The sequence below is a fragment of the Corvus cornix genome, chromosome 1 (assembly GCF_000738735.6).
Source record: "Corvus cornix cornix isolate S_Up_H32 chromosome 1, ASM73873v5, whole genome shotgun sequence".
NCBI classification, from domain to species: domain Eukaryota; kingdom Metazoa; phylum Chordata; class Aves; order Passeriformes; family Corvidae; genus Corvus; species Corvus cornix.
The window spans coordinates 37,117,899-37,145,251 of NC_046332.1; the positions used below are offsets into that span (position 1 = coordinate 37,117,899).

Below are 27,353 nucleotides of genomic sequence, written 5' to 3' on the forward strand. Positions count from 1 at the left end.
ATAAAAAGTAATTTCAGCATTGTATTCAGTTTATGAATGGCTGTAACATAGTAGCTTAATATTGCTTCTCTGCTGGAAACCATGTAAATGCCTGATTATGTATACCTATTAAAAACCCCCAGAATTATTTATAGCAGAAATAAAAACAAAGCATCTGTTTGTCACTGGGGAAAACACTCCCTGTATTGTGCTATAATAGGCCATGCATGTATTGAGATTTCTGCAGTCCCTAGTCCTTTAATCACCTGAGTTAATAGCCTGCACCATTAGAATGCACGAGCTCGAGGGAGGCTTCCCCTGCACAGAGCAATGCTGTGCGGTGAGGCATGTTTGCCCACTTCTGTAAAACTTGATCCAGTTTCGCCCACTGAGCAGCTGAACATGTGTTGTAGTAAATATGCACAGTCAATCAGTTAAACTGAAGATGCACTGGTTAATAATGTGGGAATTTTATACGGTTCGGATGTTCAGTCGGGATGTCAGTGCCAAAGTTAGTAATGTGCGTGTGTGTTTGTTTTGCCTTTTTTAGGCTTGTTTTGTCTGGCTGTTGTAAGAATTAGCAGATGTTTCATTTGATTCATGGTGCTGGATGTCACATCCTGGAACTGGTGTTTTAATTAGGTGGCACCAGATGCTTGTTTGGTAGTGAGTGAGTAGAGGCACGCTCATGCTGGGAATGCCAATGTCGTTGCAATGCCATTGCTGCTTCCCCTCTCGTTTTGTCCTCAAAGCGGTGCCTTCTGCAGTGAGCATCAACAGTCTTTCCTCATTCTCAGCCTCTGCTTTACTTCCAGGTTGTGCCTTCAAGTCTCTTGCAAGGACCATTCCTTTAGACCTTGGTTTGCCACTCAGTACATTGCTTTAAACTTACTGACTGGCCAGAGTAATGCTTTTGTGTCTTCCCAGGATCTTCTCTGGCAGCATTCGGGATCAGAAACCTTGATAGCACGGTTCCTCTTGTCATTACAAATTGAATTAGGGGAAAGTCTGTGCTGCCTTTCAGTGGCATGGTTACAGTTCCAGCTAACAGAGATCCTTTCAGCCAACTTGTTCCTGTGACAGCAGCTATCCAGACATAAGGAGAGTCACTTTGGGCATACAGGCAGCAGGCGACGTAGTCTTGAGGTGGGATTCATTGTGGCCATCAGACATCCAGATGCAAGGAGACAGCAGGAGTGATTCCAGCATACTGTGCAGCCTATAAATGGCTGTAATATAAAGTTTAATATTCTGCTCAGCTGGGAGCCATGTAGATACCTGCTTGTTGTTCTGTGTGTAAGTGACACTTGTACATAGTAGTGTTGGGGGAGGTGCCTGGCACTCACTCACACAGCAGCATGGCTGTGCTGCTGCTGGGCAGCCTTCGGGCACAGCCAGCCTAGTGCTGTCCAGTTAGCCTGCTCCTAGCCTGACTGGCACCACTATCAGTCAGTACCAAGCCTTGACCTGGAATTAAAGACATCTGGGTATGTCAGCACCATTTGCAGTTTGTGCCTCTGGAGTCTGAAATAGGAGTGTGCTCCACTCAGGCATTTTGGCAATGGAGCTTTCCAGCCTAGTCCCTGGTATGATGGTTTTGAATGACAAATTTTCCTCTTATTTGCCTTCAGCATCCCAGCGAATTTGTGTTTTACTTAGTATCACTGGTGCAAACATTTAATCGCTTAGAATTAAGTATGAAGTGATTCATCTATTTATTTTGAGAGGTTGAATGCCTGACCACAGTATGTTTTCTTACATTTTACAATTTAATAGTAGCCTGGGGTGCTGTATTAATTTTACTTTACTGCTCCAAGAGGCTAAGATATGGCTGTTTGGTTCTCTCCTGCTTTAGTTTAGCAATGCTCCGTAAGATTATGATGACTGCTTGGTAGCTGGAGCTTTACTCTTTCCCTTCTGTTGTATTTCTGACTGATGCTGGGCTTATCCCTCTGTAAAATAGGTGCAGAAGCACCTGGCTGCTGGTAGTTTATTAATGTGTGTCAAGAGCTCCTGAAGTGATGTTGTCTAAAGTCTTAACTATTTTCTAAAGAATGCCATCCTTCAAAAATTCCTCTACACTCGTCTTGAGGGAGAGCGTTTGATTGCAAACCATCACATTTAAAACTGTTTGAAAGTAAAAAATGACTGACTGCTGAAAGCTGCCTTATATGTTTTCTTCCCACTGGCCCTGTCACCCTTTACCCTCCCAGGGTCAAGACAAATATAATTCCATCCTGTAGCAGTAAAAGCAAATAAACCCAAAGATATTGTTATTTGTTATTGGGGTTTTGGTCCTCACCACAGTATGTTTATAAAGTAAACTCAAGTTTAATGGAACAGACTTACCTGTTCAAGAATCAAGTTTTATCTGCACTTTCCCAAGTAAGCTTTCCTGAAGAAGCCAGTACCTATCAAGCATGCTGTCAGAGTTTTAGTGCTCAGCACTGGACAAGTGGACATGTTACATCTCAATTAAGAATGGAAGATAAATGGATGGCAGTAAATGGAGGTCACAGGTTAGAAGCATTTAATGGAAGAAATGGAAATGAAAATTGGAAAACAATCTAAGGGATCTTGAGAAGATAAGAGCAAAGGAAACTCAATTAGAGGGAGCCATGCTTCCGCTCTTGGATCAGGGATAATTTCCTGGGTTTTGTTTGATAGGGTTTATTGCTTTCACAGTCAGCAAAGTTGCATTATAAATAAATAATTACATTCTATTTTATGATTTGCTAAAACTGATGCATTTCAAACAGTGAAAATATAATCTCGATTTCAAAATTGTGTATAAATAGACAAAAAGACTTTCTGTAAGTTCAGCCTATCAATTAGCCCTAGGCAAAGCCCACACTGATATTACGGAGTCTTTAAAAACTTAAAGCATGAAATACAAGTATATTTTTAAAAGCTGAAATATTCACAAGTGCAGATTCAAATGCTGTTTATGAAAGCTTACAATGATAGATTTAACCACATACAGTGATAGATCTGCAAGGCAATCCATGCAGAGAAACCATACTATGCATTTATGTCTGGCCATTATAGAAAATAAAATAAATCGCCTTTCCTTTTCCCCTCTTTTGAAATATATCTGTCTGTGGGTGTATATGTACATGTGTTTTTATGCATATCATACATACCATGATGATTAAGTGTGATAAAGTGATAGAAGTCACTGTGGTGCATAATGAGCACATAAGTGTTGTGTCCACAGCAAAGCCCTTATTTTCTGTGTCTTATTTCATTAGGGCTCATGCTTGTGGTTTCCCTCAGGGGATCACACAGTGTATGTTGGTACTGCAACATTTCATTATTTACTTTATCAGGACGCTCACTTTCCCTGCCTCTTTAGGGAGCTTAGTTCGCCTCATCATAAAACACTTTAAAATTGAGCTGCTGCAGTTTATGTGCATGTACATATACACCAGCTGGGGAAGGCAGTACTTACTCCTACAGATTGCATCTGAGCCTTGCCCTGAATAGCAAGGGAACATCTGGGTGAATGCTGAAGTCTCGGCACCCCTTTAGTGCCAGGCTGCCCACTTTGCTTCCCAAAGCATGTGAGTAGAGCCATAACATCTCCTGGAACCGTGAACAGGTAAAGCTGGTAGAAAGTGCCATGACTTTGGAAGACTCTAGTGGTGGGATAAGAGCTGACCTTTATGTCTTACATGAAAGGTTATACTTTGGAGTGGAGCAGCCAGAGCACATTTATTTGCTTCTCTCTCTTCAGAGCTAAAAAGGAGCACCCACAGAGTCACTGGCACTGTTCCCAGTGATCACGATAGAGTTGTCTGAGTCAAGGCTTTTATTGTACTGCTCTTACTTGCCACAGTCCCTTGTGTATCTCAGCTTTCTTCTCCCTTCTGTTCCCTTATCCAAAGAAGAATATCCTACCTGTGGAAGATTTTTGAAGATAAATATAAAACTAGTGCTTCTCCAAGATTAAAACCCAGTGCTTTCCACCAGCATACTCGGGCATATTCCCCATATACTCTTCGAACCTTGGATTTATTATCACACAAAATATGGAGAGTGAAACAGAAGTGTAATTATGGTCTGCTTGTGCAGGGTCTGCACTAGGTTTGACGTTATAACCCCAGCTCCATTTCCTGTATGAAAGGTAGAAAATTAAATTTTTGACTATCTCAATGATCATGTGCAGTTTTTCCTGTGGAGGTACCGTGAGGTTGCTCAAGGGGATTTGGAAAAAATCCAACATGGAAATGAATCCTAGTTATTTCACTTCTTGCAGTCACAGATAGGGCTGTAGGTGAGGTGCCTTCCATACAATACTTGGCAATTTTTGTGGATATTTATTCCATACTAAGAGAGAATCAGCCTAATTATGAGAAGTCTTTGAAGACTGGTGAGAGTTTTTGGGGAAAAGTGTATGCTGGTGGGGTACTTGATGGAAAGTCAGAAAAGGAGCTTCAAGAGAATTGTGGGAACATCTTACCATCTTCCACACAAAGTAACACCATTTAAAAACAAAACAAAACAAAAAAAAAACCTCAAATTTTTAAGGAAGGTAGGTTTCGGTATGAATTCGTGGGTATCAGCTTTTCAGCTATCAGTTACCAGCCATCCACAGGGGGTTGTTGCCCTACTCGCTTAAATCCAGAAAGACAGTGTGAGTGAAAACATGTTGCCTGTGTGGTTTCCCTGCAGAGGCTCAGCATCTATGCAAAAGGTGTCTCATGGGGACTGCTTTGTGGAGGTTAGTTCCCCATTAGTGAAATAGGTCTGGGGTGTTAGAACTGTCCTTGTTCTTAGAAGTGCTAGTGGAGACATTCTTGTGTATGTTCAACAAGGGAGACAGAACTCCTGTCCTTTCTGAGGCCAACACAAGAAATGTTCCTAATCTTCTCAATGTTGGCTGCTGATCTGACCAAAACTTTGGCCTCCAGGAAACCCTCCTGAATTTTTTTCTGCTGCAGTCACTGAAACATCTGCCCAGGGCAGAAGCAGCAGCTTGAGGTGTTTTTACACCCTCTCGATAAGAAGCATGAAAGGTGGTGAGTCTCTTCTTCAGCCTCTCTAGGGAAGAGAGGATAGAGTACACCTAAAAGCATACTTAAGAAAAAATTAAGTGCTTTGCTTCCAGGCAATTTAAAGTAGTAGTACTGATCCTAAACAAGTCACTTTTTTTTTTTTTTTTTTTTTTTTTTTTTTTTTTTTTTTTTTTTTTTTTTTGTCTTCACATGCTTCATGCTTACCTTGGCCCCTGGTAAACAAAACCAATGTGATACAGAGAAAAAAACTTTCCTTTTATGGACCTGAGGAAAGTCCTGCAAATGGGTCTAGATAAAATTTCAGGTATCAGTGCATCCAGTCTGCATTTCACAGTGAAACACAAAGTGCCTTTGAAAAACAGGAATGTTCTGCTGAAATATTGGTGAAGTACATACTGCCCTTACCACTGGAAATTTCACTCAGAGAAACAAAGGGACAATTGATTGTTCTTACAAAGCCACAAAGTTGGCTGTCTGGGACCATCTTCTAGTCTGAGACCAGGCTGCTCCCTGTCTGCCACCCCTGCAGTACATCCCACCTGGTGCTCTGCCTGGGCAGGAGCAGTGGGCATTGCTCCAGGCTCACCGATGGTCCCATCCAGCCCATGTGCTGCTTCCAATGCATGTCTCTAGAACAGGCTCTTCAGTTTCTTGCATGCCCTCCTACATGAAGCAAGAAGATACCAGGAACTTCTCTTTTTCATTAGATGTGTTTTCTCCCCACTGTGGGGATGGCAATGAAGCTTTTGGGACAACATAAAATGACCTTGGGAGTGGAGCTGGGCATGTTGGGAGCACTGCAGGAGCCCAGCATCACCCGGTGAATCTCCTCTTTACCAAGCTCTTTGGAGAAAACAGCTGGACAGTGTTCACAGATCTGTAGTGCTTAAAACAAGAAAAAAACAGGTAATTTGATCTCATCCCTTTTATATCTATCTGTCTATTATATAGACCGATATTATATATTATATATCACTTTTATACATCTTTACTAAATGATCCTTCTCTAACTAAAGCATAGCATACATTTGCCATGAAGTGTTTCTCCCTCAACAGTTTGTAGCTCTCATTTGCAGATGTCTGAGATTATTCCAGGAATTAATCATCTGCTTTAAAAAAAAAAAAGGGTATCAAGCTGATTGCTAATTTTATTTTTCCTGGCTTCAGTTTCCAATCATTAGATGTTGCTCCACCTTATTTTGTTAGATTAAAGAGCCCTTTGCTTCTCAGTAATATTTCCCCATGAACCTTACATGGATTTTTCTAATCAAGTTGCCTCTTCATCTTCTTTTTAATAAGCTTAGGAGATTGAAATCTTAAACTCCCTTACCGTAAATCATTGTCTCTGCTCCTCAGACTGTTTTTGGAGCCTTCTTTTGTTCATCTTCTCCAATTTTTTGACATGTTTTGTAAAACAGACTCCAGAGTCAGGCATGGTATGTCTGAGAAGAGGAAACATGGGCGGGTTAAATGACGCTCCTGTGCTGGCTTTCTGCATCGCACTCCTCTTTCCTGCAGTGCTCATGTTCAGGGGCAGCATGGCTGTTAACCCATTTCAGAGGTACTCTTTCTTTCCTTTTTAACTGCTCCTCTGGGTTAATGTTTGGATAGAGAGATAAAGGCAGATTCCAGGGTAATGTTACTACTTTTTTCATAGGGTTGCTCATTTACTGCTGGCCAAAAGAAACAAGCAAGAAGGACAGAGCGGGGAAGTGAATGGGAAGATGACTCTTTTTCCAGCAAGATATACATACTCTGTTTTCAGTATAATATATATAACTGAAAAGAGAAAGACATTTCCTAGCTGGAATATTCCTTGTCTGCTCTGGCCAACCATCCTGGGCCAGCACTGCTCAGTATGCAGGATCATTTGCTCTCTGGAGCAACCTCCCCCAGCAGCCAGGCTCCCCTGCAGAGCTGCCTCTTCTTCCCTCCACCTCCCTCACCATTGGTACAGAGCACGTGAAGCAGATTGGCACAGATTTTGCACAAGGGCTCCCAAAGCAATGTCTTGTACTGTAGGGAGTACAAAAGATGCAGATCTTTGTGTAAAGGAAGAGGACCCTGCACATAAGTCTCTTGCCAGGACTTTTATCAGAATCCTTTTGAGCATCCTTTGCCTTTTTTCTTCATCTTTTCTTTCTGCTTCAGCTTTGCTGCACTTACGATCTTATTTCTAAAATAACCAGGAGCAAACCCTTCTTTTTAAAATAGCTTCTCAGTCCTCCAGGCAGAGGACACATGGGTCGGACTTTGATCTCTTTATTAATCTACTAAAGAGGATGTGTGAAAAATCTGGGTTACTCTGGGCATTAGCCAGACCCTTTGAGGAAAAAAACGCCTCCATTCAAACAGATTATTATTGAGAGTTAACATTTGGTGCTAGCAATGTGAGGATTTCTGCTGGTACCATCCCCACATTTGGTTTGGTTGGGAAGGCTGTGAAGGTGGGCACAAGGCGTGCAAGGGTTTTGAAATCCCAGCAGTGCTCAGAAAATAAGGCAGAACTTGTCATTTGCTGTAGGGACAAACAGATCCAGAGGGAAAAATGCATGCAGAGAGGCTATAATAATGAAGAGTTCCCAGTTTGTAATACATGTGTGGCTAGAAATGCAGTACCCATGAATGCTTTAAAAAAAAGGAAAAAAACCCATAGTCACTAGGGTGGAATTATACCATCAGCTGTTGTTCTTCTGAGTTACATTGAGAGTGTATTCCCACAGTAGATCTTCCTGCAAGTTTTTTTCAAAGTTTGAGGTGTCTGAGTTTTACATGGCACCTGCCACAGTCACACAATTGCACTTTTCACTGGTTTTTCTTTCCCCTTCGGCTGAAAAGTTGAGCCTGTGCATATCCAGAGAATAGCACAAAGTTCACTCAGTACACAGGCATCGTATTTTGCTGTGCCTCTGAGACCAAAGAGAAAGGTGGATCGACCACCACTAAAGGGTAGTGGCAGCCCATATTCCTAGAAGTTGAACAATATGGCTCAAGCCATGCGAGGTGGCAACACATCCCATTTGTCAGAGCAGCATCACGGTTTGCCCCGTTGTTCTCAAGCACTTGTAGCAAGTAGGGAACAGAATGTGGCAGCAGTTTAGTCATCAGTGGGGCTTCATGACTCCTCTCAGCCTGGTTTTACTGCTGAGTTTTATTGCATTGTCTGGCAGTGATGGAGTGTCTTAAGCTTTGACAGAGATTATTCGTAAGTGAGAGGTTTCCTTCCTGTATTTGTGCTTTTGAAGGCAATTTGTTCCTTCTGGAGTTGTCCATTCTGTAATTTTTGTTTATCCATATAAGATTTTTCTTTTTTCCCCAAGAAAAAGATACTAAAGCAAGATGAATATGGATATTTCTTTAAATAAGTAGAGGGATGTGATGGAAGATACAAAAATGGTAATAAAGCCTAGTCAGGTAAAAACATTGGCACATCTTATTTCATTTAATTCGTAAGTGGAAGAAGATAGAGAATTTATTTGACTAAGCCTCTGGTTCAGTGTCTTGATGATATGTTTGGAAAATTGCTCTGAAATTGATGTGTAAGTGACCTTGAAGATGTCATATTTAAGTGATAGCTCATTTTGATGTGAAGTTGTAAGCCTTCCCCCCTGGCCTCAAATAAAGCAAGCAAAGGAAACCAGCATTGAATTTAAGTCATTTCAAGGTAAAGAGGGAAGAATCTCTCCTCAACACTCAAAATATAAATAGCCTGGAAGGTCAAGCACCTAATCTGAGATGTGCCCCTATGTTGGTGCCATTAAGGTGCTGCTTCACTGGAAGTTTGCTCTCGTGGCAGCAGTCCCCAAACCCTGGTGTCAGCCTTGCGACACCTGGGAAGATGTGATCTGACTCCAGAAAAAATTCAGTCCTTATGGTGGGTGGCACTGCCAATTCAGTATGCAACATTCACCCTTGGAATCACATCATTCCTATATAAATATCTATGTAAAAGATAAATACTAATGAATTCATAAGTATTAATATATTCATATATGACTATAAAAAATTCAACTACATTCTTAAATAATTATTTTTGTTTGAGAGGGCAGTGGCCAGACCTGAACTTAACTATTGCCTTTAGTTTGTTGAACAGATTCTGGCTGGTTGTGATGTTCATGATGTTGTGTGTAATATCATGGTAAAAGGTTTATTTGCAGACTAATTTGGAGTTGTTGTAAATAGCATTGCTGAGGATTGGCTTTCTAATTTTCTTTTACTGCTCTGAGAACTCAGACATGATATTCACCACAGAAACTGCACTTTGAGGTAACAGTAAATTTGTACCTCCAAAACGTAAGTAAAAAAGAGAAAATTAGAAGTTAAGCCCTAGACAGGAATGTAACCTGTCTTTCATTGTCTGACAAGAGTGGTTTGTTATATATGTTTTGTATTTGAACCAGACATAAGAATATTAGGAAGTTGTAGGTATGTATAGCCTCCCAAAGTTAATATTGGTTTTGGACTCGTTCCTGGGCATGATCTAATCTCCATTTAAGTCAGTGGAGATTTTTCTTCTTGCTTCAGTAGGAACTGAGTTTGTGTTTTAATATGCAGTAAAGCCTACAAAATTTGTGCAATAACATAAAAACAGGAGGGCACACTTTGCACAATGGGGGGCCTTAAATGAAGGCGCTGAAATAGCGTTTAATCACCAGAGTAAGGAGGCAGATTTTCAAAGGTGCCGGCTGCGAGCGGCGGGGGGCATGAGCGATAGGTCTCCTTCATGCTCCGGTTGAGTTTGTGGCTGATGGGATACCGCTGCCCCCATTCAGAACTGGCCCTGGTTATTTATGGCTTGAGAAGACTTTAAAAAGGGGGGAATATAATCTGTGGTTTATGCTGATTCCCACCAGCTTCAGTGGCCCCAGTGTGCTGAATCGGTCTGGCATTGGCGCTGAGGTTCACGTCTTCATTATGCTAGAACTGTTTAATCCTTTGGGTTCTATTTACAGTTTACCCTTTAATGGAAATAATGAATAAAATATCTCCCAAAAGATGTATTCACTCTGCTTTTATGCACAGAGAAGTGTTCTATGTGAAGGACCTAAATTAAAAAAAAAAAAAAGAGTTAGATATAATGTTAGTGTTCTTAAAATCATAAATATTCTTCCTTAATTGGTTGTGAAATTCCTGTCTACAAATTATGACATTTTGGTTGATTTTACATTCACTGGTTTGATGAATAATGGGCTTGCAATATTTTTTATGCTTTTCCTGCCTACAATAGCCCTCTGCTAAGTGTCCTTCAAAAATCACATTTCTGCTTAATGCAAGGAATCTGAATTAGCTCTGACGTTTGCATTTACACTCACAAATCTTTCCATGGCTCCCCTGTGCGCCGATGTGTGGGGGCAGGATCCAGCCAGATTTTGGGGCTAGAAGCGTGGGTAGGCAGATGTAAAACCTTCATCTTGGTGCAGCCGGATGAGGTATGTAAGTTCTTTCTCCCCCCTCTGTATTTTAGACAGAAAAAAATTTTAAAAACTCATTATTCAACTGTTTTCTTCTCAAGTTACTTTTATTTATTACTTTTTTCCCAGCAAGGCAATGTAAACGAGGACCTTTGGCTGATGGATCGGTGACAGCCAAGGTGTTGTGTTTACTGCCAGGAGACTCACAGAGTCTTTGATAAAGGATCATGAATAATTAGTAGCATTTTGGAAGCAGTGATTTTTCTGTTTCTTCCTTTGAGGGATATAACAGCCCTGAGTGTTTCACTGTTAGTTGGCTTTCCTCATGGCCTCATTTCTGTCATTTTAATTTGGGGACAAACCAGCTGCTGCTTTGTATCTGGTTTGCACTGAATCCCTTTGTTTGGAAGCTGGAGGAAGGAGAGGCAGATGGGGGCTCTGGAAATGTGCTTTTCTAGCATTTCATGGCAGAAGCTGACGTGGCCCTTGGACATATTGAGTGAGTTTGCTGGGGTCTGGAAGGTGCATGCATTACCCTTAGTCCTTCAGTCACCCTGAAGGTTATATATTTTTGTAGTGACTTTAACCACTAAACCTTGCATTTTCACTATCAAGGAACTGGCTTTGGGTGGGAATGGGCGTGTTGCACTCTGGCAGCTGGGAGTATCTGGGAGTGTGTTACTGTAGTGTCACTTTCATCCTGGGCTGCAGCTTGTGATGAGGGCATGTTCTGCCTTTGCTGCCTCCCACTCCTCCTGCCCACCTCTATGGCCACTCCTGGGCCAGACTCTGGAAATACGTGGGCCATTCACCTTATCTAACCTTTCCTGATTTCCCAGTCTGAGGTGCGCATTTGTGCAATTAGCTCATACTCCTGAAAAGGGCTGAGGAGAATAAGGAATGTCTTTTGTCACTGAGGCTCTTCTCAGTTGCTAACTGAGCTGATGCAACATGTCCCCTGCAAAACCACTGCAGTATTTTGAAAAAGAGAGAATTAAGTATTTTTCTGTAGTATTACTGTATGATAGTTTTTGGAAGAGTAGCAGATAGTTCCTAGTCAGTCTTCTTTCCCCATATCTCGTTCATTGTTCTACTGGCAACTTCTATAACATGGGCTACTGAGTCACTCAGCAAAATCACATGCTACATTAGTTTTTGCAGCTAAGCCAATAACTTGGGTAGAAGAATAGGTTGTATTGTCTTCTCCCAGTACCAAGGTGCCAAATGATGGGAGATTCTGGCCTGTCCCTGACAAGCAGTTGCTCCTGCCAGATATCCTCCTTGTTGAATATTTGCACTCTGCTTTTTCTGCCATTGACTTCCAGCCATCAGACCTCAGTTTGCTTTTCTCAGCTAGATTAAAGAGCTTTGTTACTCTCTTCTGACTTTTCCATGCACAGCTTCTTACAGACCACCAAGTTGTCTTTTCATCTTGCTTTGAAAAAACTAAACAGGACTGAACTCCTTTCAATGTTTGTGCTATTGAGGGTATTCATGAAGGATGATCTGACTTTTAGGAGGAACGTATGTGTGTAGCAGATATCCATGGCGATGGGCACCTATGTAAACAGCCAGGCTGACAGCTCCAGTAAACATTCTCTTAAAGAGCTGTGGCAGGTCCATCCATCACACTACCTATATACACAGTACTGTCAAACATGTAAAGTAAACAAACAGGGGGCAAAAAAGAGGCGATGAAAGAAATAATGCTTTTCTCCAAACCCTTATTGTTTTAAGAGCCTCTCAGGTTTCTCATCATGATAGTAAATACATGACTTTCAGATATTTTTTGAGTGGACCACATCACTTGAAGTGGTCTGGTGACAGATGAACACAGCAAATCACTGGGAGAGGGAAGAGAGAAATCCAGTCTGCTGATTCTTCATCCACTTTTAATAGTCACTAGTTTCTTACTCCCTTTTTTTTTTTTTTTTGCCTTCGTCCTTCATAATGCAGTGTCTCATTTTGTCCAGTTGCAGGAGCCGTACAGAAAACATTACCCCATTATTTTCTCAGGGAAAGAGGGGAAACAAGCCTTAAAGAGAAACAAGCACACAACCTTCACATTGCTGGCACATTGCCGAGCCCAAGGGCTGCACTTAATTTACATATAAATGTGCTGAGGATTTTAATCAACAACTAATGCACTCTGTTGTTATTTTTCACTTACAGTGCTCGTAATGCACGTGGTATTTGGCAAATTGCATGGGGCATATGTACTTGGAGGAATGCAGTGGCAAGCATATCAGTGGCACTGCTTTTTGGATTGTTGGCTGGCTTTATTTCTGAGGATTCCCTGGACCTCAGGTGGTGCTGGATCTAGGCTTTCAGGGATACTGCAAAATCTGGCCGAGGGCAACATAAAGAGCTGGCTCACAGACTGTGTGGCTGGATTTCAGCTGTCTCATGTAAAAATGCAGTAGTGCCTCCATGGTGTAGCATCCCAGTGGATGAGAACATCTGTTTTATCTGTCTTGTTCAGAAATGTGTCTGCAAAATCCTGGAACTTTCTGGTTTTTAGTCCCTTTGAAATTTTCGTGATTTCTGCTGGTGTTTCTTCTTACTTCTTGATTTGTTTAGTTCAGGTGTCATTACTTTGTTCACATTTCTCTTCTAATTAGCAAGCAGCTGGAAAGAGTGCACCACAAAATCTGTCCAAGAAAAGCCCTTAGAGCTGCTCCCAGAGGCCTCTCCTCCCTTCTGCTCTCCTGATCCTGAAAACCAGATTCTGTCTTTCTGTAGTATTTGTCAATATCTATGAACATTGAAGTAAATGATGTGTTTTCTGAATTCATTGTGATTTTATTCAAGGATCTCCCCCTCCTTTCACTCAGCTAAAACGGGCGAGAGCCTATCTGTGGACTGCCCCAGGGCATATTTTGCAGCTCCTGATGCCAGCTCTATCAGCCTCTTTCCATTCATGCCGAAGTGATGAAGCAGCAGTGTTGATAACCAAGTGTCATCATTAGTGTCCAGGGTTAACTCCTCATACGAGGATGGCATTTGACATCTCTTGGGAAGGATGTCATCCATACCTGTGTGGAGAGATTCATTAAATATTGGGGCAGCTTGTGTATTCTTGTGGGTGCTACCTTTACACCCATGTGTGGGTGTACAGCAAGGAGGCATTTTGTGCTGAACGTTCAGGAGCATGGCGGAAGGTGTTCCCAAGGGTGATGGAAGGCTTTCCATGTGGAAGACCTGAATGCGAACAAAATCCTTCTTATTTATCAAGCTGCTGTGTGGTGTTGACAGGTGAAATGACAAGACTTATTGAGGGAAAGGAATTAATTGTGTCTGGGACCTTACAATAAATCAAAAGTAAAAGTAAGAACCAGTGTAGCAGACCTGTTGGCAGTAGCTAATGCTTGTTAAATGATCCTTTCCTTCTGAAATACAGAAATGAAAAGTAACTGTTGCCAGGAGTTATAAAATGAAGGCATGACTCAGAAGATAGATTTATTATCACCTCAGTATCAGTGAAATTCAGCTTCATAAACATAGGTTAATCTGCTAAAACCTTTTGTGCTCTCTCTGGGGGAGAAACCTACCTATTTCAAATTTTGTTTAAAGATCTAAAATAAGTCTTCTTGTCTTCTGAATAAATCATCATCTCTAGGGTCACTAATATTCATCTTTTTTTTCATTGTTCTTTCCTATGTGGATTTATTTTTTTTATTTATTTATTTATTTATTTCTATGGGTTGTCATGGGCTCTTCTCATCCCTGCAGTGTAATTTCTCTTCTGGACTTGTAGGCTTTTTTCATCACAGTTCACCATATATTTCACCCATGTTTCTACAGAAACTCATTACATAGCACAGGCTGCTGCCAACAAGAATATTTAGAATACACTCTGCCTTTGTCCTCCAGTGCTGCCCTGCTCACCTATGGTGGGTGAATAATACATCTGAGTGAGAGGGACTTGGATCTAAGGTTACTACGAAAAGACCTAAGCCCTTACATGACCAGAATCAGTGCTGCTCCTTTCCCCTTCCTCTCTTACATGGCTGATCAAATGTTAGGACGATACTTGTCAGTTCAAACTAGCATTAAAAGACATAAAAATGAAAATCCAAAATTAAAAAAAAAAATTAGTAATATAAAGAAAATAAAAGAAATCCTGTAAGACGAGCAAATACATGTGTCATCTCTGTGACTGTGTGGTTGGGTTCTGTGCTACCTTGAAAACTTCTCCAAGACTTCAAGCTGTCATGGAAACAGTGCAGTTGGATCCTTAAAAAAAACCCCCAAAAGCCAAAAAGACACACAGCTCTTTTGTTAGTGCTGACCTTAGAGTACCTCTGTCCTCTATGATTAACTGATAACTTTGTTCTAAATAGTATCAAACACATCTGAGACTAAATTCAGGATTCTTGTGTTCCTGTTTTGCCCTGCAATTTCTCCATCATTTTCCATCTTCTAATGACATGATTCGATGGTTTGCAAACTGTCCTTTAAATGTTTCTTAAACTTGAGGTCCACTGCATTAGAGTATGTCTCTCAAGATTTAACAATGCTGTATTAGGAGAGGAAAATATTCTTGATATATGAGTCATAAAGTGGTGAGGAAGTGTGTTTGCTTATTTTGATGCTGGTGTGATTTTGCATGTGGTACTATTGCATTTGGTCCTCTGTGCACCACAGTCAGTGCTTAAGCCGGTGAAGGTTTGGATTACATCAGTACAAGCAAGTCTTAGAGTGGCAGAATGAGTTTCTGCTTTATCATAGAATTGCAGAATGGTTTGGTTTAGAAGGGACCTGAAAAGTTGTCTGGTTCCAACCAGAGACAAGCCAGGTGTTCGTGTCAGGGGGAAGATGGATTTCTAAAGTACTTGAAGGCAGAAATGAGGTGGGTGGAAGTCCTTCATGGTAGGACTGTTCAAGCATGGGAGTGGTACTTCGATCATTCTCTGTAGCTCTGTTATACACAAACACGCTTTCTCCTGTGTTTCTTAGGACCAGGTAGGAAACCAACTGATGTTTTCTTAACACCAGTAGGTAAAGTGGCCAAGCCCTTCCTTCCTCTGTGATAAAAGAGGATATACTCGTTGTTTAAGGGCTACTGTGTGAGCTTTTGATTGCTTGTTATCTGGGATTTTGCAATGAGTGAGCTCAATTTTAAATTTACCGTCTGTTTTCTGGACTTGGATGGATTAATTTTAAATTCCCTTCCAGGTTTTCTTCTTGAGCAAGGGCACAGGCAGGAACTTGAAAAGAAAAGCCACCTTTTTTGTGCAATTCATTGTCAATGGTTGTATCTCTGTCTACCAAGGTTTATACAAGTTTGCATCACAAAGCAGAAAATGATGGTGTTTCTTCTGTTACTCTGCCAGCTGCAGTTCTAGCAAAGAAATGTCTGTGGCATTAGGACATGTATGAAGAGCCATCTTTTTACTTTCCCTCCTACTCAGTTTCTTGAGATTCTGAGCTGGGTTCACAAAGTAATTCCTGAACTCAGGCTTCTGTTTTCATTTGTTGCACAACTTGAATTTTTCTACAGGTGGAGCATTTGTTGTATGCTGAACACATTTCTGTAGTACAGCCAAATGAAAGTAGGTATGATGTTTTATTGATCCTATTCCTGACATCCTCTGCCTGCTGTTTTTCTGCAGGAGTTATCTACACAGCTGATATTCTTGACCGGGAGACGACCAAATCCTACTGGTTGACGGTGTATGCAACTGACCATGGTGTCGTCCCACTCTACACTACCATTGAAGCCTACATTGAAGTGGAGGACGTGAATGACAATGCCCCTCTCACCTCCGAGCCTATCTATTATCCAGTCGTCATGGAAAACTCCCCAAAGGATGTATCTGTCATTCAGATCCAAGCCCAGGACCCTGACTCCAGCACTAATGAAAAACTGACTTACCGGATTACAAGTGGAAATCCCCAGAACTTCTTTGTAATCAATCCCAAAACAGGTAACAAAACCCTGTTGCCTCAGGCCAGTGGGAAAATGCAATTTACATATTTATCAGCTTTCAACCCTTCAGGGTGCACTGGTGTTGCCTTGCTTTCCATACCTCTGTTTTCTGGTTGCCAATGTGACTAAAGCATCTTGTACATGTCTAAAGCATTCTGCTTTGCATCGGTGTGCGAACGCGCTGGCAGATGATGCGCTGCAGATGTGCTGCTGCAGCAATCACTCTGCCCTGGGTCACTGAATTGCTGCTGGCTGTTGCCTCTTCCCTGTGTTTCTAGGGATGAGACTGCTGCACTGAGTCTGCAGAGCAATGCTAGGAGGCAGATTCAAGCTGTTGCAGGTTACAGAGCAGTGTTTCATTCTTTATAAGCTGGTGTAGCACCACTGAAGTGGGTGGCATGACGGCTGTCCAACACATGTAGTCAGGCATCCAAAGTAGGTGGATTTAATTCTAGAGTTTGCTTTATACAAAAACACAGTTTAGATGACCTAAAAGTCCCTCTGGCCTTTAAAAAAAAAATCCATGTGATTGTATTGATTTGTAACAGCTGGAGATGTAGCCTGTGGGTGCATTGTGGCAGAGATGGTGATTGTTTTAAGTTAAAATACTGTTGTTGGCTGGCAGTGGAGCATGGCACCCATGCAGAGCAGCTCTGCACATGTCTGTACCCTAGGTGCCTTTGCTGAATGAGGTTGATGAAGAAATTGCCCCAGGAGATGTAGCCTGAGGTCGTGGATGCTCTGCTGGGTGCCTACCTGTGCTTGGCAGCAGGTGTTCCTCACTCCAGCATGTACCCAGCTTTCCTCACTCATTGGGCTTGTGGGGACCCTCCAGCATGATCTGCAACTGGAGAGTCAAGGGGGTCTTTCAGAGCAATATGCTGGTCTTTATGAAGGCAGTTCAGAGAATTCACATAGTGCTCCTTCTGGTTGTTATGCTCCTAGTTTTGTTCTGGGGTTTTGATTTTTTTTTTCCCAAAGGTTTATTTATATCTGCAGCAAATTTCTAAACAGCTAAAAAAAACTAGAAGGAATAGACGTGAGAGGGAACATTTTAAATTTTCTGTATGGAAATGATGTTCATTAAATAGGTTTTCAACATTTGGTTGGGCAATCCTATTGCAATGTGTGACATAAGAAGGGGTCAGGATCTTCTCAGGCATAAGCCCAGGTGAAGAATTATGGAGAATGTATAATCACTGTGTTCAATCTGCTGAGCCCTAAGGCACATATCTCACTTATTTTTAACACTTGGAATGGCCGAAGATGCTCCTCCATCTGCATCCCTTCTCCCCCTCCCCACCCCATAAATCCCATCTGGGCAAAGTAGCAGAGTTAGGACTCACAGTGTTTAATGCTTGTGCTTCCCTTCCATCGGCTCCTCCCTCAGAGCAATCTGCTCAGCACAGCCCTGCTTATCTGCCAGGGTGAGCCCATGACAAGGAGCCGGGCATGTGGCAGCCCTGTAGCACCCTAGACTGGTGGCACACCCTGTGGGTTGGCTCTTTGTCCCTCTGGAGAGCGGGCAGGGATACTTTTTCCAAGCAGTGAAATCTTATTCTCACAGTTAACACTGACACTGGTTAATCTTCATTTGCACGGTGGAAATTTCTGGCTGAGAACTTAAAGGCTTCAGGATGAGTAACTTTGCTGCTTGGGCAGCTCCCAAAGGACCCCCCTTACACTCGGTGAGCATCCTTGTGGGTGACTGGCTGTGATTTGTCATAGAGAGGATAAATCATCCCCTTCTATCCAATTCAGTGCCAATTGCAGGGCAGTGAGAACTGGGCAAGGTGGCCTCTTTGAGTTTGTTTTGAAAACGATGAGGCTGACAGAGAGTGTGTGTGCAGAGATCCCTTTTCCCAAAGGGAAGTGCCAGGCCTTGACATGAGAAGGCTTTCTCCTGATGGGATGCTGATGTCCGAGAAATAAAAGCATAATGGATTTTCCTAGAGAGTGCCCCTGGGGGTCTCTGACAAGGCTCCTTTCAGCCATCTCCCTGCAGTGCACTAGTTATCTCTAAGACAGTAATTTACACTCCAGTTGTTTTGTACAGGAGACTTCTGCACACACACAAGAGGTTTGTAGCGTGCCAGCCCTGCACGCTTGCTGGGATCCAGCACAGCAGTAACTCACGTAGAGCGTCGTACAGCAGCCCTAAATGCGACAGCATGCTGTATAATCAAGATGAAAATGTTTAATGTGAACCCAAATATGCTGCGATTGCTGCATACGTGGGCTGAATGAGCATGCTCCTGCTGTCTGGGGAGAACAGTCATTTGAGAAAGGGGATCTTTTATTTTCTGTGTCACTTTGGAAGTTTAAACACTGCCAGCAAACTGACATCTTACTCTTATGAGTAATCCATTGCTGAGAGGCAACACGAAGGCAGCATCCTGCATTCTTTGCATCTTTTAGTGGGAAGCAGCAGAAGAGATGGGGAGTTTGCTGGAGCATAGGGATGTTCTCAGTTCTCTTTGGAGGTCAGCAGTGACTGTGTTTTCCTTCCTCTGGAGCTCTCTTTCAGCTGCCTTGTAGCTCATGCAGGTCAGTCAGGTTTATGGAGGCACAGGGACCACTACATGTCTGATCGAGCAGGGACACAGGGAGTCCAGGTTTTGTTCCTGGTTCTAATTCAGGATCATAATTGCAGCCAATTCTCACACTCTTGATTGATTATCTGGATAGCAGAAGCAACATTGCTCCTTGTGTGCTGTATCTGTAGACAGGAGAAACCTCTTAATAGACAAGTTGTCACTTCCTACATTTTTATAGACTGGCACAGCTCACAGTGGCTATTTTTGGCAGTCAAACTGCAAATGTATCGCGTGCATTTGGATCTGTTTGAAGGCAGTCTTCAGACCTTTCAGGATTATTACCTGCGGCTTGCTCTGTAGGTTTTAGAGAAATGAAGAGTTGCTCCTGCAGGAATGAAGAGCTGCTAAAAAGCCACTGATAGCAAGATTTGGGCATTGAAGTCACCCTGGGCAGCTCATGCTCTCGCTGGGGGCTGACTCTGTTGCGGGGGCACAAATACATGGTGACAAGGGCCCTCCTCTTCAGGCTTGGGGTTTATATGGGTACTCCAGGGAAGAGGACAGGAACATGAGCAGCCCACCCATGTGTGTCAGAATTGGAAAGGCAGTGTGGGCAACCTCCCATGAAGGCCTTTTTTTTTCTCACCTTGATATTTTTATTAAAATACAGCCAAGCAGCAGTTTGCGCCTCAGTACGCCCTTTTATCTCATGAGCTGATATTCCTAGGTACAAGTACTAAGTGAATAATGTAGCACATGAGCACGTGTGAAACCATAAATCATTCACTCTGGAGAACAAGGCAGCCTTGTTCTGCAAACTAGTGGACTCTGCAGCCTGAGTGTAGCAGGTCCAACAGAGCAAGCTGGGATTTTCCTTTATAGTGGGCAAGAGGAATATATTGCAAAGTACAGTTTTGTGAGGAGGGTAGGAAACATGTTTTTCCAAAAAGTTGAGGTGACTCTAGGGGTTACATGACTACAGGGAAAGGCATTCCCCTGGGCATTTGTTTCCCAGCTGTGTATACACGCAGCAGCAATGGAGGCATTCCTGGAGCTCATCATCTTGAGCAGCTGTGAGTCAACCCAAACCCTGGTGTGGCTGCTGGGAGAGCCAGGGCTTTTCTTCATAGCTTGACTTGTGTGCTTGGGAGGGCTTAGGGTTGCTTTGGCAGAGCACGGGGTCACAGGACTGTGCTCCTTTGTGGGTGGTGTGAGATGGGGAGGACAGCAGAGCTGCTGCCGGAGCAGCCTGGGGCTGACCAGCTCCCAGGAGTGCCACATTTGGCCTGAGCCGAGTCAGTTACTTCGGGGTGAGAGGCATATGGAAGAAGGTAAATAAAACAGAAGATGTAGTTAATAAAAAAAATTGATTGATTAGAGCTGTAAATTCTTATTTTTATTTCATGTATATGGGTGTTAATTTCACAGCACAGGGGTAATTTACTGCATTGATTTATTATGTTTCTGAGCTTTGGAAAAAACGAATTTTAATTCAAACCATTGCATTATTTTGTTTAGTGTTAACATATTTTGTACAAACCCAGTAAGCTTCTCTTCAGTCTTATGTAGATTACTTAAGAGATTCTTTAACACGACAACAGACCAAATTTCACTCTTGTGCACATTGTTACTAATTAAGTTACTCTAAAATTATGCTTGTGTGTCTGGAAAATCTGCTTACACCTTGCTTAGCCTTTTGCTGGCACCATTTAAACAGAGGGAGACCCCTGGCACCCCTGAAATAGTATTTGCTGCGGTGGTGAAGGCAGGATGCACTAGAAGGTTTAGAAATAGTGCATATAGGTCAGTTAATCTTTGCAGAGCAGCAATACTCTGCCTCTGGAAGTTGTCTCTGAACTCTCACATCTGCACCTAGATTTGTAAAGACTCTGGATATTTTCATGCTGAAGTAGTATTAATATTTATAAAAGCTAATACAGGGTTAGTGAGTGTCAGAATTTAATTGGTATGAATGCTACTCTTCTTAGTAGGCTGGGCTTTGCTTTCTTTTGCACTCACAAAGCCAGCTGGCGTAGAATCCTGCTGGGTCTGAAAGCCACGTTTGCTCTGCCATACTCAAATAGTGCTTCACCCTCCTGTCATACATCCTGATTTTTATAGCCACTTCTCTTTGGTTTGTCCCAAGAAATCTTTGCTCTCACAGACCGAGACAAATCCAGTGGTCTGCTGCTGCTGCTCCACATCCTGATGGCTGACAGCAGTACAGTGCCTCTTTTCAGCCCAGAAATCACAGAATCACAGAATGGTTTGGGTTGGAAGGGATATTAAAGACCATCTAGTTCCAACCCATCTGCCATGGGCAGGCACATTTTCCACTAGACCAGTTGCTCAGAAGCCCATGCAGCCGGGCCATGAACATTTCCAGGGATGCAGCAGGGATTATCCTTCTATCACTATCCTTATCTATTATCTATCATTATCTATCTATTATCCTTAAATATTATAGCTGCTGTTAGAGCAGACTTTGAGGAGGGGATTGCTCTGGGCAGCTCTGGAGGGTTTCCCAGTGGTCCTGGGGGGTTTCTGGGTTTCTCAGCCTGTTCTCGTGGTCAAGGGACACTCGCCTGTCCTGGCTGCTCCATCCATGCTACTAACTCTTAATAAGCTTCTTCTGAAATAAGATCTTCCATATCTTCTAAATTAAGGCCATTAGCTTTTTTGGGGTTTTTAGTCTAACCTGCACTCTTTCTCCAGGATATGCTTTAGATGCTATAATGATCAAATCAGAAAACGTATTTTGAATTTTGATGGCGTTGCTGGTCATCTCCTTCCCACTGGGTGCTCCTTCTGAAGGGTGTCTCCCTCACATGTGTTGGCCATAGAGCCCTTTTTGGCAGCTCATGTGTATGATAAAAATCAGCTCTGCAAATCATGTCATAGCACAAATAGCTCAATGCTATTCAGCCTGTAAGTGTCCTTGCCCTGTCCAAGAGCAGACAGGATCTTGCAGAGGGAAAAGTCATTCATTATGGGGCTCTCCATTCAATGGTGAATTTGAGGAATTGGTCTCCCTTTCCTTCTGTGCTCTTTAATGCTGTTTGTACAAATGCTGAGTTCACCAACAGTTGCAGAGTCCAGCCCATCACTGGTATGTGACCATAACTAATACAGATTCTTACAATGTAATTCCCCTACCACATTACCTGGCTTCCATTCTCTGTAATTTATGTTGTATCAACACACGCTAAATGATCTACTTTCTTTGCTTTCACTTTTTAAAAGCGTGGCTCTCAATGACTTCTTTGTAATAACACTCACTGTTAAAAATTGAGCTTTGGAGCATTCTAAAAGCTTTTAATTTCTGCTTTGGCATGGCTTATTCTTTACTAGACACCATATTTTCAGTGGTTGGAGCCCAGGGTTAACAGCAGGAAAACCAAAGGACCATGGATGTTGGAGTTACGTGCTTAATCACAGTGGGACTGTTAAGTGTGCCAGGGACTGTATAGCATATTAGACAAAGTTCCTCCCTTAAGGAATTTGTCATAATAACAATAATAATAGTAGTTATTAAGAAAAAAGAGGAGAAGAAAAAAACCAGGGAGGAGGATGTAAATCAAGTCCATCTGCTTGCCAGGGCACGTTTATTCCCCAGAGTAAATTTTCAATTAGATCCTGAGCTGCAGCACAGCAGGGACATGAACTCTTCTTTTGACTTTGAGTGAGTCACCTCACCTCATGGTTTTTCTTTTCTTTTCTTTTTTTCTTTTGGTTTTTTGTAAGTGGAAGTATTTTCTTGCCTTGTGTGATTGTCCTGTAAATTAATTCACAGTAGACAGTTTGCAGATCAAATACGCTTTGGGAATGCAAGCTATCAATTTTTCAGGCATCCTGGCGTTAACAGACATGCATTCACAGTCATGATTCATAGGCATGAAAAAAAAAGAGGAGCATCACTTCCAAAATGGTAGGATGAAGAAGATTTTAGACTAAGTGTTGTCTAATGGCCAGGCCACTGGTTCCGCTGAAAATGACAAAATTTGGGCTCAGCCAGCATGTCTCTTCCCTCTTCCCTTCCTCCCTGGTAGCGATTCCCTTCTCGATTTGTATATGTTATCTGTGGAGGGGATAAAGGTGTGAGCTGTGTCGCCTCAGTTGCAGCTACAGTAATGCTGCTTTTAATAAAATAATAAATCCAGTTTTATGATTTCTCTTGAACAGCCCTGATTTCTGCTAGCAGTGGGTTTTTATTCATGAGGCACTGAATATGGTTGAGATTGCTGGATGTCTCTGGTATCAAGTGCCTCTTTTAAAATGGCATTTAAAGATACAGTATTTCTTATAAATGCCATTTCTTTGTAATCAGCAGTTTTATACTTGTCTTACAGAAATTTTAACCTTTTTTTAGATGTCCATGATGATTTTTTTAGACCTCTTTCGCAGTAAGAAGTTTAAGGAGTGTTCCCATTGCCTTGACTGGACAATTGTGTTCTCACTTATTCAATGCAGCACCAGTTTTTAATATGAACTCCCTATTTCCTTCAGTAGAGACTTATTTCTGAAGGGCATAAACATGTCAAGGCCCAGTGGGACAGCTTTTTCTGATGGAAGACGTTGCTGCCCAGTAACCAGACAGCTCCCTCCTTTCCTGCCCCAGCACCAATTCTGGAACAGCAACAATTTTGCCACTAATCTCATAAATCTGTGTTGTTGTGTATTACATCAGTCACTTACTCTTTTCAAAAACATCAGCAGAGCATACCTTCTGCCTATTCAGAAGCAGCTTTGTCTATCAGCTTAGCTGTGAAACTCATTTTTCTACCTTGTCAGGTCAGTTTCTGTATTCGTAAATTTCCAGAAGTCATGGCTAGGCAGAACTGATCAAGAAATCACCTACCTTTTTAAGATGCTGTACTATTCCTTCAGTAATTTGTAGTTAGGGCTGTTCCATTCACTTCCAGGTAGCCAAATTCTCTTGTTAGTATTCTTATCAATGTCAGAAGGACAGTTGAGCTTACTGGGTGAAATTGTACCACAAGTACTGAGTAACAGCCCTGTTAAATGTAGGCACAATGCATATGCTACGGGTACTTGTCATATCCTGCCATACATTGATATGATAATACCAGCAAATGTCCCTGAATTACAGTAATTGCTTGTGGTCCAAATCTGAACTCTGGCAGGAGGAATTAGGATGGTGAGTTAGGGATACTGAGGTGTGGAGCCTGTAAGCTTGGCATTCATGCAGGGGTAGGAATCTGGAGAGGGAGCTGCCAGGGAGGAAAATAAAGCTGTGATGTTAGCCCAGAGGAGATGAAAGCTTCGGATGGGGGTAGATGATGGGTTTCTTTTTTCCTTTTTATTTCCTACTTCTTTTTAATCAATCAAGTAACTTGTGTTTATCTTTTGCTCGACAGTCAGTTATTACTGGTGTCTGTGGTGTTGGATGCTGCAAATCCCAAGCAGACAACATTAAATCAGCTTTTTCCCCTTTTGCTCAGTTGCAGTGAATAGTCACATTGTCTTCTTAGAACAGGCACTACTCGTGGCTTGAATAGTGTTTCACCTTGTTGTGTGAGCAATTTCTAAAATCTCTTTATGGACTGGAAGTTAGAGGCAAGGAATGTAGTTCTGGTTTACTTTTAGTTAACATCTGATCCTTGGTACAAACAGTGATATTTCCTGTTTGGAGAATTAGATTGACCTGTGCTGCATGTGGATATTAAAAAAAATAACGTAGCTCAGAAATGGAAATAAAAAGAGAAGGCAACTGGGAAGGCAGGTGTGTTTGCATAGGCCATAACGATGTCAGTAATCACCAACTATTATTTCTTCTTTGTCTTCCAACATAGGAGGTTGTGTCAGCACCTATTAAACTCCCGAAGCCTCATCACCTCACAGTTCAGCTGAACTAGTCTGTTCAAAAATTAAGCTTAACAGTGGATTGTGTTATTTCCCCTTTTTTTTTCCCAACTCTCTGTTTCCGTCAGAGTTAAGCTGTTATAACAAAGATAATTATTTTCTGTGAAATTACTCTCCCCTCCTTTCCCCTTCCCCTTATGTTAATGAGAGTGTTTTTCTTTTCCTGGGAAGACTGACACAACTTCTTTGAAATTAGTGTTGTTGCCAGTTAAGTATGTGACCTTATCTGTGTAATTGTACAGATCGTGCTGCCATATGTCTGCATGCACAGAGCTTAATTTAACCAAAGACATACATGTGTAAAAATAAAGCAGAATCTGGGGGTTAAATATCAGAAGAGCCCCCTAATCACAGCTTTCACATTATACACAGCTTTCTACAGAGCTCTAAGAGCTCTGAAGTTAGAGTTTAAAAAACCCTCTTTACATGGGACCATGCTCTTGTAACCTTGTTTTTACATTGATTGTCATGTGGATTCTACTATGCCTCTACTTCATTGCTTGTTGTACCTACTTGATTTCTCCCTCTGTGGCAGCTAAGTCCTTCATGCTGTTTGGTAAGGTAGAATAGGACCATTTTTACTTTTTTACAAGGAGGGAACTGATGCAAAGGAAGCAGCTTACTCATCCAATGCCAGCAGTAAAAATTGGGTTTTAATTTGCCTTCAAAGCCAATGGCCACATGTAATGCAAAGCCTTGTGGCATGGGTCCAGCCCATCCTGCCCTGCTAAATCCAAGGCTGCCCTGGCACCAGTGTTTTCTACTGTGTGCGCAGAAGTTACCTGGGCATGTTGGAGCCCCAGCAGAATGTATTTCCTATCCTGTTTCCAACTAGCCCACCATTTCCCGTCCCTGCCTTTCAGTCCTTCCTCACCTTTCTTTCTCTCCTGCCCAAAGGCAAGCCTGTGTTGCCCACAAGAGAGAAAGAATTACAGTTTGCACAGGGACAAGGAGTCTCAGATGGCTCTGTTGGAACCTGGGCATCCAAGGGCTGAGTTGACTCTTCTCTTTTGAGTGTATGAAGCAACCCTCTTCTCCATCAGCCTAGTGTGGTGCTGTCACGGGCAAGGAAGCAAACCCAGAGCTCTAGAAGTCCCCCACTACCCCCAATAATCATGATCTTTCATTTACTTGTACTTTCTATGCAAGAACGTTTCCTCATTGCTTCCTGTGTGTATGAGTCAATGTCATGACATACTGTGGGTTTGTTGCCTTCTAAGAGAAATTTAATGTTTGTGTCGGATGAGTTGCGTGCAAGGAATCTGTGCTGCAGTGATCTATTTATATGGTAATTAGCAAGTAGCTTTGCAGCTCTTAAAGGGATTTGGTTTGAAAACTAAGTATTATTTCTTGAATTTTAACTTACCAACAGTGTATAAACAGCAGTGCACATGCACATTTTTTTTAATGTAGCCACAATACCCAAAAGATAAATGTAAATCTGCTCTGCAAGAGAATATTTTGGCTATAATTAATTTTGCTTCCATTCACCATATGCTTGTATTTTCTGACCTTCACTTTAATCACAGACTCTATGTAATAAAATGTGCAGTGTTAAAACAAAAGTTGCTTAAAGAAGCACAAGTGCTTGTGGTGCTACATCTTCAGCTGAATTATGTGGTTTGTGCCACCTGAGAATTTGACCGTCATAGCCTTAAGAAGATATTATTATGGAAAGGTGCTGTCATTGCTCAAAGATGTTGAAGTTATTTTTGTTAATAGGAGAACAAGATGAGTTTTTTTAAATCTTTGAAGAAATGCTGTAAGCCTACTCAAATAGATCCTTGAGGAGAGGCAAACAGGGATGGAGAATTTTCTCTTTATCCTTATTATTCTGTGTTTGAGGCAGTTCTTGAGACACGACCTGGGAATGCACTGCAAATGACGCAAAGAATAATTGCTGCTAAATTTAATTTGTTGAGTAGGTGTGAATTAGATTAATTAAACAGAGAATAAACACACACAAGATTACCCAAAGTAGCTGCATGGATGGAAAAATTTTAGACCATATTAACAGCTTAGATATGCATGATGCTGAGATATTTTTCATGTGAGTCTGTAATTTCTTAGGGGATTTCTCTCAGATTTTTTATTTCTTTCTTGTAACACTTAATGTAATCCAAATTGATTAAGGGAATGCTATGCATTAAAGGGAAGAAAAATAAGGCAAACACATGCTTAAGAATTAACTTGACTAGTCTATTGGGGTGACCTGCAGCTTTGACTCAATAATATGTCCGTGCCCTGCATTATTGTGTGAGAAAACCCCTCAGCTTGGGTTGGGTTCACTTGCAGAGAACAGAGTCCTTTAAGGAGGATGCACAGCTCAGCATAAGAGAAGCCAATAGGCAGGATTTGGATACAGCCATTGTTTGGTCAGCTGGATGAGGGGGCTTCATGTCCCACTCCCAAGCTTAGCTCCAATCTATCGGTGCATCTCTCTGTGCTACCTGGTGTTGAGCAGGGAGGATCTCAAGGACTTCTTATTGTATTCAGTCTGCAGGAGGAGGTTTCCTCTCCACTTCCAAAACTTCTGTTTCTACTTTCTGCTTGAAGTCATTGTGCAAAATAGCTGGGATTTTACAAACACCCC

At 42.0% G+C, this 27,353-nt stretch overlaps 1 protein-coding gene across 11 annotated transcripts in view; it reads left to right on the forward strand.

Annotated features, from left to right (window-relative positions):
• The window catches only part of FAT3 (FAT atypical cadherin 3), a 402,929-nt gene that overhangs the window by 165,955 nt on the left and 209,621 nt on the right, over positions 1-27,353 (forward strand). For all 11 annotated transcript variants that reach the window (XM_039563113.1, XM_039563130.1, XM_039563138.1 and 8 more), the window contains exon 3: positions 16,024-16,338. In XM_039563113.1, the coding sequence (XP_039419047.1) occupies positions 16,024-16,338 (315 nt within the window). The remainder of the gene's footprint in view (positions 1-16,023; positions 16,339-27,353) is intronic.